This window comes from Amaranthus tricolor, chromosome 17 (assembly GCF_026212465.1).
Source record: "Amaranthus tricolor cultivar Red isolate AtriRed21 chromosome 17, ASM2621246v1, whole genome shotgun sequence".
NCBI lineage: Eukaryota > Viridiplantae > Streptophyta > Magnoliopsida > Caryophyllales > Amaranthaceae > Amaranthus > Amaranthus tricolor.
The window spans coordinates 18,722,011-18,744,544 of record NC_080063.1 but is presented as its reverse complement, the minus strand read 5'-3'; the positions used below and the strand labels follow the sequence as shown (position 1 = coordinate 18,744,544).

Sequence of the window (22,534 nt, the reverse complement as noted above, 5' to 3'; positions counted from 1 at the left end):
CACCCTTTCTTTTTTCTTTCTAAGTAGTCTCATCTGACCCACCTAAAGTTTGTGAATAGTCAAATGGGACTAATTAGAAAAATAAGAGGGAGTATATAATAAAACATGAAATAGTATTAAAGTAAATAATTAATAAAATAGAATGGAAATGTTAATTGTAATCACCCACTTTACAATGGTAAGAATTAAAAGAAAATGATACATGCAAAATACAAACTTTGGCAAGTATTTTTGCTAGAAAAAAGATAATGCATTATGCATGTAAAAGCATGAATTGTCACTTTAATTTGTCCATTTTCTTTATTTTATTTAATTTGTTCTTTTTAAAACAATAAAAACAATCACATTTTATTTTTGTGTCGTATATTAATATCTTTGGATGGTAGTTCTTGGAAATATTAGTTACCTTTTTAGATTCCATTAATTAGTGATGAATGATGTACGAGTAGCAAGCTAATTTGTCATGCTTCACTCTTCAATCATGTGGAAATGTATTGTCCTCTCAATTCAAGAATCTTTTGTAACTCTCCAAAATAAATTTTTAATATGAGTGTAGTTAGTTTTTTTTGGAACTAAATTTTTATATCACGTAGATTTGTTAATTTTAATCTGATTTGAAATTGACTAATAAGATAATTGAAAATTAATGAATTTATAACTTGTGATTTAAAAATAACTGACTTGAAAAGGATTTAATTAAAAAATTAGATTATGTTTGAATAAAATTTTAATTAATATGCTTTTCTTTTGTTTAAAATGTGAATAGTTTTCTCTCATTTATTTTCCTCCTTTCCTTTGATATCCAAATAAAGTAAATGCAATCCCATTATTTTTATCTTTCTTTTTTTCAATCCATTCATATCATAGGCTTCGTGTGTGACCTAAGCTAACTCAAGGTTTGAATGTTTAGCTTTTGAATTTTTGGATCAAGCTTTTTGGGTGAAGCCAAAAGTTTGTCATAGGTTCATGTAGAATTTTTGAAATACCTAAGCTAAAAAAAAATTAATTAAATAATCAAAGTTTTAAAAAATTTCCAAAAGTAAGTGTGAAAATTCCAAATCTATGGTTTAGACCTGTTCGCAGTTACTAACTGCGAACAACAAATAGTTGTTCGCAGTTAGTAACTGCGAACAACTGTTTTGTCTTATTTGTTGTTCGCAGTTACTAACTGCAAACAGACCTGTTCTACAAAAACGCAGGTCAGTTTCATTTTTTCGCATTTTTACCCATTTTCTCAAAACCCTAACTTCATTCGACATTCTCCCTCGAAAAGCATTGATTCATTCCATCAATTCTTGCATTCCTCTTTTAATTTGGCACTTCAAAATTAGAGATGGGACCTTAGAAGAAGTACCATTAGGGAATATAGTGCTTCTAATCCTACTCCTACCCCTATGCCTATATTAACTCAGGAAACTGAAAATCTCGCCGTTTCTTCCGCATTTTGTGTTTTTTCTCAACCCCCTATGAATCAAGTTCCAATTGATTCGATGGTTAACTTAGGAGAAATAGCTGAGATGGGACCTTGGAATGATAGAAATGAGAGTAAAGAGCTCATTGACTATCCTTCTGAGGACGAAGTGGATGTCAATGAGGATGCGCTAGCAAATGACATGACCCTAGGCAACATTCCTACAATCATTTCTCCTACATCTAGCCAAGACGTACCTCTTATACTTGATAGGAGCTGTGTTGTTTGCCGATAAAACAAACAACCAAATACAGCTCCTATACTTAACCTTACTTGACGACATGTGGGAGCACAAAGGCGAGTATAACTGGGGCTCGGCAGCCCTTGGATACCTATATAGGAGACTATGTGGTGCTGCCCAAAAGAACGTCAAGGAGTTGAATTATATACTAATTACATTTCAAATGTTCATCTGTGGGCGTGGGAGCATATTCTTATCGGCCAACCTTACAGAACCGTTGGTCGTGGTGATACTGCTCCTCCACCGCAACCCGAACCAGATGTTGCGTACGGTTCAAGGTGGAATTTTGCACGCCGGACGCGCAAGCACACCGGCAGCGTTTTAGGATTCTACCGAGATCAGTTAGACCTGCTACGACCCAATCAGTTAAAAATTTCAGTACTCATTAACATTAGTACAATTTAATTAACATATCACTTACATTTTTGTAACATGTATTCTAGTTCTTGTGGGACCCATACCCTGCGGAAGCCTACACAGCTGTACCCGAACACTCGGGGATTCATTCAGGGGCGTGGAGGGCTTCTGTGCCACTCATATGCTTCGACATTGTCGAAGTACATCTACCAGAGCGCGTAATGCGCCAATATGGGTTGGTACAGGGCATCCCACCGCCTTGTGACACTGAAGACCAGCTGCACCTAATTTCGCGGAAAAATCAGGCTGGGGCAAACTGGATGGAGATCAACTGGCGTCACATCGCTCGTTGGGATCGAAGACTTGAGCTGCTGGCACAAGGTGCGCCAATCGATTATCATGGCGCACCTACTATACCAGACTACATGTCGTGGTTCCTCTCCATCACGCGCCGATGGATGACACCACGTGTCATCTTCGCAGCAGCACATTACGCACCTGCTGCGCCTACGATGACCCAATTTGTAAGTCTTCATTTGCATTTATATGATTAAGTTGCAAATTAAATAATATAATGTTACATTAACTAAATATTAATTGCAAGCACAAGGTGCGGTAGACGTGATGCAGTACAGTCATGAGGAGCCAGTGAGGGAGATTACACATGGCATGCTCATCGGCTTGCAGTTCCAGCACTTCATACAGGAAGTCATTGTATAGTCTTCAACGACTACCGCCCATACGCACGTCTCCTCTCCTGCTTATGACTACCATTTGGAGGAGATGGATCACTCATACCCCGTTGACGCTGCGGGGACCTGGCAGGCTGGGCCATCACAATACCAGTCCCCTCCACTGCCAGAGCGACACCCGAACGCCTCCTACTATCGTAGGAGGCGAAGGAGACCAACTCAGTTGGATAGGGTAGATGAGGGTCGTGAGCGTTAACGTTTAACTTTTGTGTATTTGGATCGACTATGTACATATATATATTTTTTAATTGAATTGTATATTTCAAACATTTGTATATATTTTGTTGTATATATATGCTTAATTACTTTATATTAGCCTCCAAGCTTTGACTTATGAATGATCGTAGTTTTGGCGATGAATCATGCCGCCTTAAAGATACATCGACTTGTAATTACCTATTCTAATGTCTATAGTGCAAATACGACAAACAACAACTCAAAATAAAAGGAAAAAAAAATATTAAGTAGTTGTTCGCAGTTACTAACTACGAACAGCCATAAAAGACAAAACAGTTGTTCGCAGTTACTAACTGCGAACATCTATTTTGTCTTTTATGGTTGTTCGCAGTAATTAATTGTGAACAGCGCCAACTCACAGGTTTGGGATTTTCACGCTTACTTTTGAAAATTTTTTAATTCTTAGTTTATTTAATTAATTTTTTTTTTAGCCTAAGGATTTCAAATTTTTGGCTCGTATATAAGCCTATGACCACTAATGAATTCGTGTGTATAAGCTTACATAAAAGAAGATTTGACTATGGACAAATTTGATGATATTTATTTTCAAAACCGTAATAGTAGGAGGAAGATATGCTAGTCAATCATTTCACTAAAGTATCAATGTAAAATCACATAAGAGAATTTTCTCAACTACTACACATATGAAGTGAGATTCACATGTTTTGCATATTTCAATTTTGGACAATGACCATTATTTTTTTAATCTCATTCATACATTTTTTTTACTCTCTTTTATTTCTATTTACACAATTTATTTTCGCTCTTTATTTTTTACCAAATATCAACATTTTTCTTTTAAAAAATATGTTATTTCTCTTTGTACTAATTCAAAAGGACAGAGTAGCAATATAACAAAGTCAAATCAAAGGAACAAACATAGTATTTTCTCCTATTTTAATCAAACGTCTAAATTTTCTCTTTGTTATGTTTATATGGAATGTCTCATTTTTTTATTTGATTATTATTATTAATAGATTACTTTTTCACTTACTTTTTCTCTCTTATCACTCTTTTCATGTGGGTCTTATGTGGTCCCTCTTCTCTCTTCTTAAAATTAGTGCTAATTCAATTAAAACAACTAATGAGAATAGGAGGGAGTATTTTTAGGAGTAGTCTAAAAAGACTGGACCCTTTTGGATTGAGTTTCAGACGGGCCAAACTGTTTTTTAAAGTGGACCCTAAAGGGCACATGAGGTGGTTTGGACATGTACAGAGAAAGACTTTCGACGCCCCTTTGAGAAGGGTAAAAAGCATTATAGTAGAGGGTAAGAGTCGAGGAAGACCTAGGAGAACTTAGGATGAGCAAATAAGAGTTGACTTGCATGAGTTAAACTTCTATGAGGGCCTGACTAGGGATAGAGGTAGTTGGAGGCATCATATCCATGTTTTAAACTACTGATGTCCTCTTAGATTACCTTTTGGTGTTCTTGCCCTCCTAATTTTCTCGTTTCTTTATTATTAGTTTTTTTGTTTTCTTTTTTTGTAGTTGGTTCCACTTATTTATTTTATTTATAGGCTTTTAATTTATCTTTCCTGTATAGGTACGTCTCTTTATCTTTTTCGAGCCGGAGACTCCTATGGCTGCGCTCTCCTTTATGGGTATGAGTTGTCGTCGTCCTTCCCTCCCCAGACCCTGTCCATAGTTTTTCTATGAGCGAGATACACTCGTAACTCGCTAGCTATTGACTCTTCATATTGCACATCATTAATTTAGTCCACATAAAAATAATAAATACACCAAATTAACTTTAAGATGTGTGAATTGGAAAGTGTGACTAATTCGAATAAAGGATGAGAAATACGAGCTTATGAATAAAAGATTAAGAAAGGATATGTGAGAATCGAATTTTGTTTCAGTTGGAGCCAATATTGTTTTTTCCAGCTAAAAGATCGAAATTCACTAACTCTTTCTTCCCTCAATCTACTGACTGTACTTTATATTCCCTCAATCTACTGACTGTACTCTATATTCCCAAATTAAAGATGTACAATAAAAGACAAATTGTTGTGAGATACGGACTCTTTGAGACACCATTATGAACCAAATTCAATCAGACTATAGTTACACATTTGGGCCTGATCTTTTTTGGGCCGTATAGAGTATTTGTCTTGTGCCCGTCCGCTTATTATCAAGTTAAAACCTTTTCACATAGTGGACTCTACATGTATTTGCGGATCGAGATAATCATTATCACAAATTTTCAATTGAAACTCTTTTATGGTCGCATCATTTTTAATGAGTTGGTCCAATATATATGAATTTGTCGTAAAGTGATTATTAACAATTTTAAAGTAGTTACTTATTACCTTAAAGTGATCATTTAAAGAAATAAGTTCGTCTTATGGTGAGACGGTCTCATATAAGACTTAATCATGTGTTAATTGTTACTCCTTCTATACCCATGAAATTGCTCCTCATAATAGAATGTAAATAATTAATTTGTAATGAAAGAATGAGATATAATAAATGTATATAAGTTCAATCATGTTCAATAGAATTGAAATATATTTTAATTAATTAAGACATTTAGTTTAATTTACATTATTTTTTGCATAAGAAAGCTAAACATTGATGAAATCAATTTCTTTTGATTAAAGGGCAGGTGATCTGTCCAAGTAATGTTTGCTGTCTAACTAATTCAAATCGAATTCTCTATTTATAATATTAATTGCCATTATTATAAGTCTATAACAGTACTTTTCCTATTAATTAGCCAATATTCTTAAACTAAATTTGGTAGCTCATTAATGAGTTCATTCTCTTCTGCTTATTTTTATTAAACTCATTTTTCTAAAGCTTAACTTATTTGTAATTTCTTAGTTTTTTTTTTTATTGAAGTTAACATGTTTTTATGAACTTAATTTATTATTTTACTTCAATAATAGTATGTAGTAAATTTATTGGGAATTGGCTTAATTCTTAGTTGCAGTGTAAATAAAAAATGTAGTAACGCTTAACATGTTTTTCAGAAAAGATCATGAATTTGATTTCTACTTAGCCCTCTTGTTATTAACCTGCGTTGTAATAAAAAAATGTAGTAAGTTTATTTTTTTAGAAAACTCTTTTTACTTAGACTTAGAGTAAGTTAGAGAATAATAAATAACGGTGAACAATATTTTAGAGACAATTTAAAATATAGAAGAATATTTTAATGAACCATAACACTATTATGGTTTTTTATTTATAGGGTAGGCTAGGAAAAAATAAAAGATATATGAAAATTGAACTTAAAATCTTTTTTAATAAAAAATATTATTTACTCTAAATTAAGACAAAATTAAATTTTATTATTATTAATAATAGAGCAGTTTTTTATTTGAAAGAATGCATGCTCATAAGTCATAAAGATAACTTAACCATGTGATCAAGTTGCCTCAACAATGTAGTATATACTCTAATTACTAATATTCAATTTGATCAATAAGAAAAAGTATATGTATTACTTGTCAGATCTCATATATTTTCATCATATAATACATTATTTATGGGTTAAAGCCTTACAGAATAGGGGACAAATTCCAAATTTGGTTCAGTAATTAAGGTCAAATTGAGAGACCCATTAATTAATTTAATATGAAATTAATTATTTAATTAATTTGAACTTAGGTAGATCTATTCAATGCATAATCAGCATATAATAATATGCCCCATCATGTACTAGGAGTATACAATAAAATCTTTGCATAACATATAATTGGACTAAATGAAAAAAAAAAAAAAAAAAAATTTGTTAGGTGTCTTATGTTATATACTTGTAAATTTGATTAGGGGTCAATATATGATTTTTGTTATGTAATTAGAGTTCCAATTAATAAATATAATTTGACCACATTGATCACAATTTTAGCACTTATATCAACATTATTTTCCCTCTGTTTCTTTTTGTTTGTCCATTTTACCTCTTGCACACATTTTGTAGTAAATTTTAAGCTTTAATATCTCTAGGTACGCATCATAAAAAATTATAAAAATTATATATATTAAAAAACTTTACATCAAGACAAATCTAACAAGATATCACATGAATATATTTTATCTTTAATATATTCAAAAATCTAATTTAAATTTGTCTCTCTTGAAGTAGACAGATATAAAGTAGACAGACAAAAAATAACGGAGGGAATAATTAATTGTAAAATTTTCTTTTAAAAATCTCACAATTAACTGATAAAAATTGTATCTTCTATTTAATCAAGAAGAATTTGACTTTCCCATTATTATTCTTTTAAAAGAAATAGTTAAATCTATGCACCTAATATTTAATCAAATTTAATTAATTCTTAGTATTGTTGTATGTGAAAAAAATTATATCTCCAGTCAAAAAATAAATTTTGTTGGCATAAATGATATTTGTCACTACAACATAATTTTTTTAAGTAAGATATATTCAACGACATTTAATTTAAATATCGCTACTTTGAATTCTAATAGTATATATATTGGATTTAGTAATATTTATTAGACCCTTTAGCAGCATAATAAAAATTATACTAAAATTTTTCGCAACATAGCATTTACTGATATTTTTCATAAATGTCATTATAAATTATAGTAACAATTACACAAGCCACTAAAAGCCAAATAAAGTGTCATTAAATCACTTTATAGTGAAACTTAAAATAAAAACCAATAATTATTACACTAAATATATATATATATCATTGGTATTTTTGAAATGCAACTAAATTCAATTTCGCGAAAAGTTAAATTTATTATAGTGCGTATTCATTAAATCATTAGGAAAATATCTCTTATTTATTAAATTAATACAGATAAGATCATAAGATTAATATATCCAGATAAATTTTTGAATACAATCAGTATCAAGCTGGATATGCGTTTTTCTATTAAGAAATCAAATATTTCATGTCATCAAATATTATTGATATTGTGTATTAGTATATTAACCAATATCAATCTGGATATAAAATATTCAATTAACAAATTAATCTTTCATATCATCAAATATTATTTACATTCAATATATATACAAAAGCAATTTTGTGTATTAGTATATCTGTATATGTAACCAATATCAAGCTGCATATAAATTATTCAATTGACAAATTAATTTTTCATATCATCAAATATTATTTATATTCAATATATATAAATATAAGAAAACAATTAAAAGAATTTTAACCCATGTGAATATTTGCAATTGGGCCATAAAATCTTTATAATGCAACATGTATCTTGTTCATTCTTTAGTTACCGAGGAAAAAGTCTTGAATAGACTTATTTTAATGTGCATTAATTTAATAATAATAAATATTTTTATGATTTTACTTGATTGTACTTGTCAAAGTAAAATAATATACTATTTTAATAATATTATTTTATGTTGGTACACACTAAAATAAAGTGAACCAAATTCATATATACAAGACTTAAATTACTATATTTGACTCTAAAAACTCTCACACTAATGAGTTAAATACAATATTTTGAATAAAATTTCTATATTTAACTTTAAAAATTTTCACGAGCCAAATACAGTAATTTAAATAAAATGGAACAATATTTTATGTGAAATGTTAACATGCATAAACTTAAAGTACAAATGTTCTAAAAAAATCCAATCATGACTAAAACTACCTAAAATTCACCAAAGTTAAAGTTCAACATAACAATAAGTACTACAATATAATATCCATCAATAATAACAAAATCTACAATGATATTCCTCCTTTTTAAATAAAATAAAAAAACAACAAATCTTGATAGCACCAAATTCAACAATATTATTTTTAACTATAAAAAAAAAAAAAAAAAAAAAAAAAAAAACTCTTATAGCTAGAAACCAAAGTCTTCTCATTCACTCAATTTCCTCTGATTTCTCATCTCTAATAATCTTTCATCATCTATCTCTTTGTCTTTCTCTCTCTATCTCTATCTCTATCTCTATCTCAACCTCTAACAAATGGAGGTTTCCATACCCAAAACCCAAAAGCTTAAAATAAACTTAAAACTCTTCCTACAAATAGCTTTTCCATTAATACTTCTTACAATAATCCCACTACAATTAGCTAAAAACATTTCATTTAATAAAAAGCCATTAATAAAACAAATTACTACCCCTAATTCATACACTAATATTAATATTAATATTAATGAAAATGAAGAAATTTCTAGTGTTCCAAAACATGGGTCTTTACCTCCTACAAGGAAAAAATGTGATATATTTTCAGGGGAGTGGGTCCCAAATCCAGAGGGTCCATATTATACAAATACAAGTTGTTGGGCTATCCATGAACATCAAAATTGCATGAAATATGGAAGACCAGATAATGAGTTTATGAAATGGAAATGGAAACCAGATGGTTGTGAACTTCCTTTGTTTAATCCAAGACAGTTTTTTGAGATTGTAAGAGGCAAATCTTTGGCTTTTATTGGTGATTCTGTTGCTAGAAATCAAATGCAATCCTTGATTTGCCTTTTATCCCGGGTATGTGTTTTTTACGTTTTATTTTTACTCTTCATCAAATTTATGAATCAGTCAGTCTCTTGAGAGATGCTTTCAGACCCATTCCATTAAAATTTAATGTTTATTTTTATTTTGTATTTTTTTACGGACCGATTCAATTGGAGATGATTTCTCAAAGAGATTGTCTCTCACAAGAATTTGTGTTTATGAATATATATCATGGTGTAAGAATTAGCGTCTGGTTTTGTGTCAGTTAGAGCATGTAGCGCTTTTACTAGGAGAAGAACCACATGTGTATGATAAAAAAAAGTGTTTAAATTAGGAATAAGACATATGAGATGACTTGATTCAAAATGAAAATAGTACACGTGTGCAGAATAGGAAAAAGTTTATATATTTTATAAAAATTTTAAGGCTTAAAAATAAAATAATTAAACTAATTATATGTATATGAGATTTGCCTTATAAGACTAATTATAAGTAATTATCATGTACCTTACATATGTCCAAAATCATAAAAGACTGTACAAAGACAAAATCTAGACGAGGTTAATTTATAATTTGAAGTATAGATTTCATAAGAATTCATTATAGCCGAACCACCTATTACTTATGTATCATACAGTATAAGATTCTGGCTCTTAAAGAGCTAAAAATAAAAAATATAAATAAGAATATATGGTGTTAAAAATGCATGGCTATATTACGTAGTGTATAAAAAATTTGTTAGTATTTTTTTTTCTTTTTATTTTTAGTTATTTAAAGCTTCTTTAGTATATTATAATTAATAATAATAATAATAATAATAAAGCCTATTGGATATTTGTAAATTTTCTAACACCATGATAAATTTGTATACTATATATAAACAATTCTTTTATAAATATATTTAATTATTCATTTTTGAGAATTTCAAAGCACTTTTTTTAATACACTTTCTCCAAAATTTCTCACATTAAAAAAAAGTGTAGTTATAAAAAAGACAGCTGTAATACATGTCATTATAAAAGTTTGTTTAATTAACACATTAATATTTTATTAATTAATTAGGTATGTTGATAAGCAAAGCTAGATTGTTACATAACGATGAAGTAATTGACAAGAAAATGAAATCTTAAAGGAGACAATTTCACTATAATTGATTTAAAGAAGTATGAAACGGTCTTTACCTAAATCTTATCGAATTCAAATAAAGTTGTAATAGAAGGTGGAAGCTTGTTTTTGGTACTTAGTACAACTTATTTGGTGTTGTTTACTTTAGTTGTTATTCCTAGCTATAAATGTCAAACTAATTTTTAATAATTTTATTTTTAAATTAGTCTAATGAAATTCATATATTGTTCTCGATATTCGAGTCGAAATTGACCCGTGATTAGAAAATAATTTGAATATGAAAAATAATTAAATTAATAAAAATTATTATATTTAAAGTAGGAGACAACTTAAAATAGTAATCAGACAGATGACACTTGACCCCGAAGTCCATGATGAGGCAAACTAATATAAATGATGATGCTAAGTAAGTTAATTAGAGCATTATTTGTTTTTGATTATATCTAAACTTGAGTGTAAAGTTACCTTGATATGGTATGGAGACTAAAGGATACAATTGATGAAAAGATGTATGTGGTCGATAAATAATTGCAATTATTATTATTATTATTATTATTATTATTATTATTATGGAAATTAAATAAATAAATGGTTCAAGTGGTCCTAATTCAAGACTTCATTTGTACGTTATGGAAAAATATAATATAATATATTCTATGGCTTTTAGCCTTTAAGTAATAATGCTGCATTGAATTAATACTAAATTGAGTATTAAAAGCCGAATTCAATAAATTGTAGATCTAATGAGTTAGTGAGCATAAGCATCTTTTTCAATTTCATATTTTTTTTTAATTCGATTAATCTAGATTAAGTATATATAACTTGTAACTATATAACTCATATATAACTCATATATTAAAATTAGACTGTTAAAATATTTACATATATTTACATGTACTTAAAAATTAAAATTAACTCGATCTAAGATTATATTATATATAGAATGTCAAGATTTTTTCAACTAAACATACAAGGGTAGATAGTTTAGGAAGATTGTGTCAGAATTAATAAGTATTACTCCTTCTTATTCATCTTAAGTGTCTTATTTTCTTATTTGGTCAAGTCACCTTAAATGTCTCATTTTTATTTTTGGTATGTTAACTTTATCAATTTATCTTTACTAAACTTAACTTTTTCACACTTTTATACCTACTAATCCCTATTAAAATTTAAAAATATTATACTTTTTTTCTTCACAAGTAGTTATATTTGACCATCAAAAAGATGGTAAAAAGTCAAATGGAACGTAATAAGTGAATAGGAGGGAGTATTAATATAATGACTCCTAAACAAAGAGTAGAAAAGAGGGTAGTTGGGTAAAGAAACAAAAGGGACTATAGAGAAAGATAAATGTGATGGGCTTCCATTTAAGTCTAAATTATTATTTTTTTTTATGTTAGACGGTAAAATATATAATTTTTTTTATTAAAATATACTAGTAGAAATTCAACAATATAACTCTAACGGTAAAATGTATGTAATAGATTCGTGTAGAAATTTCAAAATATAAATTCAAAACTTAATTGAAAGGTTGATTTTGAATTAATTTTTTCAACCATATATATAATAAATTACTCCTATTAGTTGAAATTATTTATTTCTATAAAAGTATATGTGTGGGCTAAATATTTTCTTTAAAATATAATGATTGAACCTTTTCATTTAATGAAAATAAGATAAAAAGTTGTTATTCTCTCACCTATTTGGATAAAGTTTTAAAAAGGCAATAGAAAGCATAAATAGGAGAATTTATAAAAGTAGTATTGTTATAAATAAAAAAACATTCTATGGGCCATTGGTATGAAGCTTATTGCAAAGATAGAATTATGCATACTAGCCTTGATAGAACAATAATGGGATTTGAGCATTTTCAACTTCACAATCACAAGTCATAATTATATTTAGGCATACATACATTTTTAAAAAATCCATAACACATTCTTCTAAGCTCATATTTCATGATGGAAAAGATTTCACATGTCCCCACCAAGGCACCAACTTCCACGTTACTTCTATTATATAAGTAATTTATATAGATTTTTTTCATATTTTAACATACATGAAAAATACTCTTAATCATGTAGAGGGTTGGAAAATTGTAGTTTTTAGTTGATCTTTTAATAAATTCACTATTGTTATTCATTTTTTTCTCAACAATTTTTGTATAAGACCGTCTCACCGTGAGACGAGTCCATACAAACAACCTATTAGTAAAAAAAAATCATAGAAAAAAAACATAAAAAACTGAATTTCAACATGTATATGAAGTGATTATTTGTTTTTAAACAGTTTGGCCTTACCCAATTGAAGTCGTCTCACTGTGAGACAGCCTCAATCAAGAATTAGTGTTTTTTTTGTTAATAAATAATAATAAAATATTTAATAAATGATTTTTATATTGTGAAATGACTTTAAAGTCAAATTCTAATCATTATATGTTTAAACTAGTGAATCTTTGATTACACTAGTGATAAAGGTTTTTTTTTATTTATTTATTTTTATAATTATAGTTTAAATCTAACCATCTATAAAAATAATACTTTAGTATTAAAATCCTGCCTCCAAGTAAAAAAAAAAATTCAGAACTAATATGAAATCTATAAAATTAAACAAATTAAAAAATTGTTCTTAGGTTTCGTACATACTTCCTTTGAGATTCCTTTCCTCTCTTTCAAGAAATTCCTTAATTCTTACTTTATCTTTGTAAATCTGCTATTGATAGACAATAATTGATATTTTTCACAATATATCATATCAATAAGAACTTCGAGCGAAAATACAACAATAACTTTCTAAAGCCCTCTTTATTTTACATTTTAAAACTATTTTAGGGTATAAAATTAATAATTAAATTAAAATAAAAATACTATAAACCAACATTTAAAGCCTTTTAATTTAGAGAGTCATTATACGATCGAGTACCGGACACATACCCAACTCCATTATCTAATATTATTACTAGGAGTATATTTTAAAATTTTATTTACCGATAAAGAATCAAAAGATCCTATAAATCGGTTATCATGACAAACAAGAGAAAGATAAACTAGAAAACAATAAATATCACACAAATTTAACATAACTTACTAACAATATATTAGTTACGCCCACAGCTACAAAGAACATTTTTTATTGATCTTTGAGAAGAGAGGTGACTATAGAATACAATTAGTAGGGTAAAAGAGTTTATACACGAGACACCTAATCAGAATAGAAATTTAGAAAACCTAATTAGAATATGATTGATTCTAGACCATGGGGGAAGAGAGTCGGCTACAAAATGCAATTAGTAGGTTAAGATGGTGTTTTTATATTGGACACATAGAATCCTATCAAAATATGACTTTAGAAAACCTAATTAAAATGAATTGATTCTAGACTCATGTGAGAATAGAGTCGACTATGAAATACAATCAGTAGGTTAAAAGAGGATTATACATTAGACATCTAAAAACTCTAATCAAAGTATGACTTTAGAAAACCTAATTAGAATAGGATTATTCTAGATCCATATAAAAAGAAAATCGACTACAAAATACAATCAGTAAATTAAAAAGGGATTTATATATAGGACACTTAAAAACCCTAATCAAAATATAAATTTAGAACGCGTAATTGAAGTAGGACCGATTCTAGACCATTTTATGAGATCTATGAAATTGTATCAAACTGAAAACGTTGTATTTTAGTGTTGAGGTGCAATATTTTGTCCGGCACAGCGCAAACTTTGGCTAAGGATCTACTCAGCACCATGTGAAGTGTTGGATTAATATTGTCTTTTTTTTTTTTACAATTATTATTACTATTAACTTATTAGCCAGCCTCTATCCTTTCTAGTCGTATTGCCCGTCTTCTTTTGCTTTGTTCGTTAGTTCATTTCCCTCTTTTTCTTCCAACCGACCATAATATTAATATTTTCATCAATTTGAATGTTTGATTGTGAATCACATCTTGTGAACACTCTTTGATCAAGATAAGATTATATGATCATTTCTTTTTATTATTTAAAAAAAAATTAAATATCGTTCTTGTTTTGTCAAACTGATTTGCATCACCTTATTTTAATTTTTGCAGATTTAAACTTAGTTTATTTTATTATAATAGGAGTATAATTTTTTCTAGCATATTATTGTTTTATGGTAATTAAATTATAAAGTTTGCATAAACTTATTCTTTATGATTATTTTTTTATCATTAGTTTACTAAATTAAACTTATATTTATTTAAAAACTACTTTTACTTCCATTTACTTGTCTTTAGTGAATTTATTGCCTTTAATTATAAGGATAACATCAAGTCTTATATGAGGTTGTTTCATCATGAGACATACGTGCTCTTACAATATATGTCACTTAAGATTATAATTAAACTCTTTAAAATTATAATTTATCACTTAAAGCTCATGTAACCTTGCTTGTTTTAATATATTGTATTGCTTTAAACTTATTTTTATTAAATTAAAACATACTTTTACCTGAATAACATTAAATTTCGTAGAATATTATAATTTTACGGTGAACTAAACTTATATTTATTTAACTAAAATATTATTTCTTCCACTTAATTATTACTTTTGTGAATTTATTGCCTTAAGTTTTTAGGAGAATATATCTTTGATAGGAGTATTATATATTTATATTATCATCCTCTATAAAGTTAAGTGTCGGCATGTCTTAATCTAAAACTTAATGTGACAAGATCATTTATTAATCATGGCAATTGATCTAAGTTGTGACAATATTATAGTTCTTGTCCTAAATCATTACCATATTACAAAACTAAATATTACAATACTTTTGTAAGAAATAGTCTCTCGATGAGACGAACTAAAAATAAAAAGTTCGTATGTTAATAATTAAATTAGTTGGGTTATTTAATTCATATATAGAGAATGTTTCGCGATTAGACCTTCTCACATAAAAATTTGGGCATTATAATTCCTTATCTAGTTGATTAACTAGTATTATTGGGGTAGTGTCCTTACAAATCCAAACTCATAAAAAAACACATAAATTTTTGTGTAAGACGGTCTCACCATGAGACGCTCTTTATATATAGACTAAATAGCCAACTAATACAATTATTAGCATATAAGCTCCTTAATTTAAGGTCGTCTCACTCAAAGACGATTTCTCAAAAGAATAACTCAAAAAAGTATTACAACTAAGGATATTATTAGTTGGTATTCATTCGTCTCAATGAAATTGCTATATTTTTTCTAAAAGAATCTCATAAATAAACAATAGCTTTATTAAGACAGACTAATATTTTATAAAAAAAAATCCTTTTTTTTTTATTACATAAAAACACATCCCCTAAACAAATAAATAAAAATTTCGTCTATAAGCATTATTGCCAATTTAAAACTATATCTTTTGGGCCATAAATTGATTATAATGTAAAAATAATAAGTAATTATCATGTCATTCCACAATGGATTAGTTAAATGATAGAGAGGAGAATAGTAATTGAAAGTTTAGTCTTAACCACTCTTGTAAGTTCACAAGACAATATGAAAATAGAATAATTATCAAAATTTATAGGACATATCACAATCTCTAATTTTAAGGCATCTTTACCTTTTATTTGTTCCTACATGGAGTCATATCACTTCCATTGTATGTACTTCTCTATTATTGCCTTTTTCTCTGCATTATAGCTGTCATCTTAACTTTTAGTCAAACTATAACTAATTATTATTATTATTATTATTATTATTATTATTATTATTATTATTATTATTATTCATGAAATTCGTTTCTTAAATATCTTTATTATTGGTGAAGTATACAATAATAAAGCTTGGAGTGTCTTGGTTGTCTTTGGGACCAGCCCGGACAAAAGCAAATAAGTGAGTATGGATGCTACTCTATGTCATCCGCTGACCCGATCTAATAACAAGAAGCCTATATGCTAATACTTTGTATTAGTTGACCTATTCAATCTATATATAGGGCGCGTCACAGTGAGATCGTCTCATACCAGAATTTGTACGCCTATTCTTGTATGAGACTATCTTACCATGAGACGCTGTTTATATATGGGTTGAATGTTCCAACAAATGCAAATTTTAGCATATAGGCTCCTTATCTTGAGTTTGTCTCACCGAAAGACAATTTCTCACAAAAGTAGCTCTATGAAATATGTTTAGTAAAATTAAAATATAATTATCAAATTTTACTGACTTCAGATAGTTAAATTTATTTTTAAATGTATAAAAAATATCTCGATTTCTAACTCTAATGTTTTAATCAATTTGTAGGTGGAATATCCATATGATGTCTCGTACACAAAAGATGAGCATTACAAACGTTGGTGGTACCAAAACTACAACTTCACGGTAGCAATGTTCACGAGTCCTTTCCTAGTAAAAGCTCAAGAAAACGATCCAAACGGGCCATCCGGAACAGGTATATTCGGGCTTTACCTAGACGAAGTCGATGAGGCTTGGTCGAAACAAATCGATGAGTTCGATTACATTATTGTATCCGCGGGTCATTGGTTCTTCCGATCCATGATGTATTACGAGAAAAATAATCTAATTGGGTGTCGTTATTGTCAAATCGAGAACGTCACCGATTACACCATGACGTATGGTTATCAGAAGGCATTCCGGACAGCGTTTCGAGCAATTTTAGAGAGGGAAAAGTTCAAGGGAGTGGTGTATTTAAGGTCATTTGCACCATCACATTTTGAAGGAGGGGAATGGAACAAAGGTGGGAATTGCTTAAGGCAAAAGCCTTATAAAAGTAGTGAAATTAGTTTACAAGGGGTTGATTTGGACTTGTATATGGCCCAAATTGAGGAGTTTAAAGTGGCCCAAAAGTTGGGCCGACAAAATGGGAAAAAGTTTAGGCTCATTGATTTGACCCAAACCTCATTAATGAGGCCCGATGGGCACCCAAGTAGATATGGGCATTGGCCCAATGAGAATGTGACTTTATATAATGATTGTGTCCATTGGTGCTTGCCTGGGCCCATTGATACTTGGAATGATTTTCTACTTGAGATGATAAGGAGTGAAGGAGTACTATCCAAGGAAGATATGATGCTTCATTCAAAGGAGAGAAAGTTGAAGAGTAGATAAATATTTTGTGATTTAATTTAAAAAATATATAGTCTTTTTTGATGAAGTGAGTTATTTAAATTATTATTTAATGGATTTAATTAGATTGCAAATGATTAAAATATTTGTGCTTGTATAGTTTGGAACAAATTTCCCAAATAAAGGGGGGTAAATTATGGATTTGTTCATTGCTTGGATGTTACTTCAAATTCATGCCTCTTAGATCCAAAATCAAAGGTTGAAGCTTGTATGATACTATTTTTGTTAAGTAGCTTTTTATGTTTTCTTCCTTTTCATTTGTGAAGTGGAAAAATATAATATGCTTTTTTCATTTTTATATTTATGAGTGTAATTTAAGGGCTTTTTAAATTTTGACTCGCCCAAAAAATTTTATAAGCATGCTAGGTTTGCTAGCTATCGAAATTCATCAATTAATACCTCTAATGATGGGGTTAGGCTTGACTCTACAACAGAATTAATCCTTTAGTTGTGAGGATCAAAAATTTATCACTGTGACATGATTTGGTTTCTTGCTGATATAAACTGAACGGATGAGATCAACAGAAACGACCGATGTGCTTTTATACTCTGCAACAAGATTTTGATAATTGTTCGAAAAGTTTTTAAACAAATACTGTGTATTTCTAAATAATATCAATGTCATTGCAATGGTGATAGCACTGTGACATGATTCACTCATCTCCTTGCGAATCTCGAATCAAAAAAAGCAAATAATGGTCAATTTTGGACTATTTTAGGATCAATTTGAGCGAATCGCAAATTCAAAAAAAAATTAATTGGCAAATTATGTTACACTGGGTGATAGTACAGATAAGTATAAGGTAGTATTATATGCACATAGTTCAATTTCATTTTATACTAAATCTCGACTACAAAAAGCACTCAAATGAATGAAATCCTGATGAAGACTATTATGTGCAACAAAAAGATATAAAGCATGAAAGATAACCTTAAAAGCCTAAGCCTTTGTCGATATTCAGAACGACCACCATAGTGATATGGGAGGTTGTTAGGACCATTGAGGTCACTGTCGGTGTCAAACCTGGCACTCGAGCCACTTCTTCCAAACCGATTCCTAGCTGAGGTAGCTTCTTTGTTGCTATTGTCCACTCTTCTCCACAATGCATTTAGTCTTTCTAGCTCCTTTTCTTTGACATGGATTTCATTGACAAGTGCTTCTGCTTGAGCCTGGAAAAACTTAACTTCGTCAGACAACATGATTTTACCTAGAAACTGCGGTCGGATATATGACTATAGTGTAAAAACAAGGTCGCATCGCATTGACCGCATTGTAACAGTTTTCAAAATAACAAACCGATTTCCCGCATTGTAAAGGTTAAAAAAACCGCGTTTAGGGCCGTATCAAGGGATATTTTATGGTTTCGACTGATAAATAGGCGTTACGATAATCGTATTACTTCTGTTACTGCATCAACGTTCTGTTATCGCAATTGCTGCCGTTACCGCATTTTTACACTATGGTCTTGACTGATAAAGAAAAATTTTATTGCCTCGGCTTTCCTAGGCACAACTAACCTGCTTTGCAGCCAGTTGCTCTATTAAACTGTGAAGCTGCTTATCCAATGCCTTTTCTCGTTGGGCTGTAGAAAATCAACTTCGCTAAATCAGCATGAATACACAACGTTCGGGAAAATCTTATTTCCTTTGCACAGCATATTAACTGAATGAAAATAGAGTCAACAAGAGTAATCTACTATTTTATTAAAAAAAGCATAGAAACACAAGACACGAGCTTTACAGATTAAAAGAATGTGATGTATAAACACTAAACAGCAATAATTGAATTCCACAAAACAAGTACAGGTCAATGATCAGACCTGGGGAAGGCAGCTTCAGAGCCTTTTCTTGAACCTCTGCCCACTTCTTTTCCAATATTTGAATCTTCTCTTCCATTGATCGCTGCAAGAATTACGGATTGGAAAATTAGGAAATTACCAAATAAATAGCAGGGAATGCACATAAACTAACATTTGAAGCCTGCCTACCATTAAATTACATTTTTTGGGCTCTTCCTTTATCTAACCCTCTCTAAGAAAATAGTTCTCTATATTTTATTTGATGGCCTTAAACGTCTATTGTTTTAAACAAGTGAAGAATTACCGATTCTGTCTTTTTGTTCTCCAACTTCTCCACTAGAGCAGATCGGGCAGCATCCTCTCCCGCTTCAGCGTCCACTTTTTTTTCATGTTCGTCCACAGGAATCTCAGACTGAACGCTACTCGAAGCTGATTGAACATTCTGGAGCTCTGTTCTCATTTCTTTCTCAATCAACTCTATCTCCTGTTACAGAATTGGAAGAGACGTTAGGAACACGGTGGCTAATGTGCGAAGCACTGAAGCAGCAGAAAATGCTAATTACCAGTTTGAATGATCACACAGACACATTACAAGTCTTATCTTTTAAAAAAGTAGAAAGATAACTTTCTGACATTAAATTAAAAAAAGAAAATCGTAATCACTTAAAAATACAATCATGATAATCTTTTTTTGTATCAAGACTAATTCTTCGTTTGGATGAAATGAAGTGGAGGGAAATAAAGGGGTGGAATTTAGAATGAAGGGATTTGAAGGGATTAAGTCCATTAATTTTGTTAATAAGCAAATATCAAGCTTTGGAAGGAAAATGTTAATTCTCTTCCTTTCCCTCCTAAACAAAGAAGGGAAGACTTCCCCTATAATTTTTCCCCTTCCATTCCCTTCCCTTCCCTTCTATATTCTTATCCAAACATAGTGTAAGGACTGAAGTACTTAAGAAGGAACGGGTCATAAAAAATATAAAGAGCAATACAAATTCAAAAACAAAGACTTCCACCATCAAGCCTACCTTCAATCTTTGCTGCAACTGCTCTGCTTCATGGACCTTCTCTTGGATCTTAGCTTGGCAATTCGTGATCTCTTTTTCATAAGCTGCATTTTCTTCGATTAATTGAGCCTCCCTTTGTTGTGCCTGGTAAAGGAATGTCATTCACAAAATGAAGCCATGAAGAAAGCTTGCACCATTACCCATAATCCTTTCAAGAAACTTTGCAAATATTATTCATCATAACTTCATAAATCAAATTTTTTGTTTTAAGAGCCGCATCCCTGATTTTGCCAACAGGAAACCACCATCAAACACCTGACCCCATCGAAAGGAAAACCCAGGACTTTGTTGACAAATATGGCATTGAAATATATGAACAGCCTTTTGAGGTGTTAATTTTCAGATAGCAAAAAATGACACCATATATCCGATAGCTTCCGTTACCAAGCAATTAAATCGATTCATGTGTTCAAAAATGGAAAAATAACAATAACACCATAAATTTTCCATAAGCATTTGGATCAGGCGCATGAAAAAGAACGCATGATGCTAACACAATATGCATTAGAGCTCAAAATGAATGTTGAGAATTGCCAACAATAAACTAGTCATTAGAGCTTTACTGTTTCGTTAAACATTTTTGAACAGTTACACTCAGGCATACCCAGAGGAAGACAAACATCGTCACACAAATTATGGTTTTCGATCGTGATCATGACAAAGCTAAAAGGCCTCATGCTCCTCACTATCTCAAGTTGAGGATACAGATTGAAAAACTATAATGCAGGTCAGTTCTAATGGGAAGTCTTATACACATTGAGTGTTACCTGTTTGTTCATGATCATGACAGATATTTACCAATTTGTTCTCACTTCTTGTTGAAATTGAGCTTTCTATTTCCAATTAATGTGCTTTTGCAAGAAATGTTTCGAAATTAAGTTCCTATTATTTAAATAATGGAATGGCTAAAACCCTAGACAAGTAAGTTACCATTAGTAAGACCTGATCTAAGCTCCGAGCACAATGCACAGCTCACTTTTTATACTAAATATATCAACAGAAAAAAAAAAAAAAAAAGCATGGCAACAATCCATAACACCCACCACAATGTTCATAATAGAGCAGAAAACGAGAAAGGGTACAAATATAAGCTTACTAGGGTTTTCTGCAATATTCCATGGATATATTTATGCCAAACCGACCAATTTAATCCAAAATTGCGAGTCACATCACATATGACATAACCAGGGACTACCAAATTGACAATTAAACCTCAATACTCACAAAATTACAATCCAATTAAACAATTCCTAACATACCCACATCACAAAACTATTCATATTCATCAATTCACCCAATAAAAACCCAATTAACAACCAAATTTTAATAAAAATCACAAACTGAATCAAAAAATTAATCGCACCAAACAAGATTAGCAATCTAATATATAAAATTACAACCAAAAAGGCGTAAACTTATGGGAACAAGGGGAAACATTACCTGCTCACGAGTGGAAGAATGAGAGTTTAATTGAAGAGTAAGAGCAGCATTAGAAGCTAGAGAATGAGCATGAAGATGAGGAAGACGTTGAGAAATGTCAGAGGGTGGGATTCTGAGACGTAGATCTTGGATCGAACGAGTAAGAGAAGATGCTTTACGATTCAATTCATCTAAGTATTGTTGTTGTTGTGGTGTTAGAATTAGGGGAATTGAAGTTGGATCATCAGAATTGTCGGTTCCCGTTTCGTTTCCTCCGACAACATCGGCAGCCCATGCTAAGAGTCCCGCCATTACTATGTGCTAGTGTTGTGTGTCTCGGTGTGTTTAAATCTATAGTCTCTGAGACTATTGGGCGTTGAAAGGGTTGAAAGACTCAGGATCGTACCCTTGTCAAAAACGGGTAGACACCATTAACTCGAGAAACTACAAATGCCAAAGCAAAATAGCAAAATAAAAAAAAAATGAAAACTAAAATTCAAAAATTTTCTCAACGGATAAATATTAAAATGTTATTCGTTAAA

At 30.1% G+C, this 22,534-nt stretch overlaps 2 protein-coding genes across 2 annotated transcripts; one reads left to right on the top strand and one right to left on the bottom strand.

Moving 5' to 3' along the window:
- Positions 1–8,849: 8,849 nt before the first annotated feature.
- LOC130804782 (protein trichome birefringence-like 19) lies at positions 8,850–17,856 on the top strand. The gene is made up of 2 exons (XM_057669375.1): positions 8,850–9,510; positions 16,865–17,856. Exons 1-2 carry the CDS (start codon positions 8,986–8,988, stop codon positions 17,687–17,689), a joined length of 1,350 nt encoding a protein of 449 aa, XP_057525358.1. The 5' UTR covers positions 8,850–8,985; the 3' UTR covers positions 17,690–17,856.
- Positions 17,857–18,452: 596 nt separating this feature from the next.
- On the bottom strand, positions 18,453–22,437 carry LOC130804781 (uncharacterized). Its single transcript, XM_057669374.1, has 6 exons — positions 22,014–22,437; positions 20,535–20,657; positions 19,811–19,990; positions 19,528–19,609; positions 19,226–19,290; positions 18,453–18,877 (listed from the first exon to the last, which is right to left on the bottom strand). Exons 1-6 carry the CDS (start codon positions 22,302–22,304, stop codon positions 18,572–18,574), a joined length of 1,047 nt encoding a protein of 348 aa, XP_057525357.1. The 5' UTR covers positions 22,305–22,437; the 3' UTR covers positions 18,453–18,571.
- Positions 22,438–22,534: the final 97 nt, after the last annotated feature.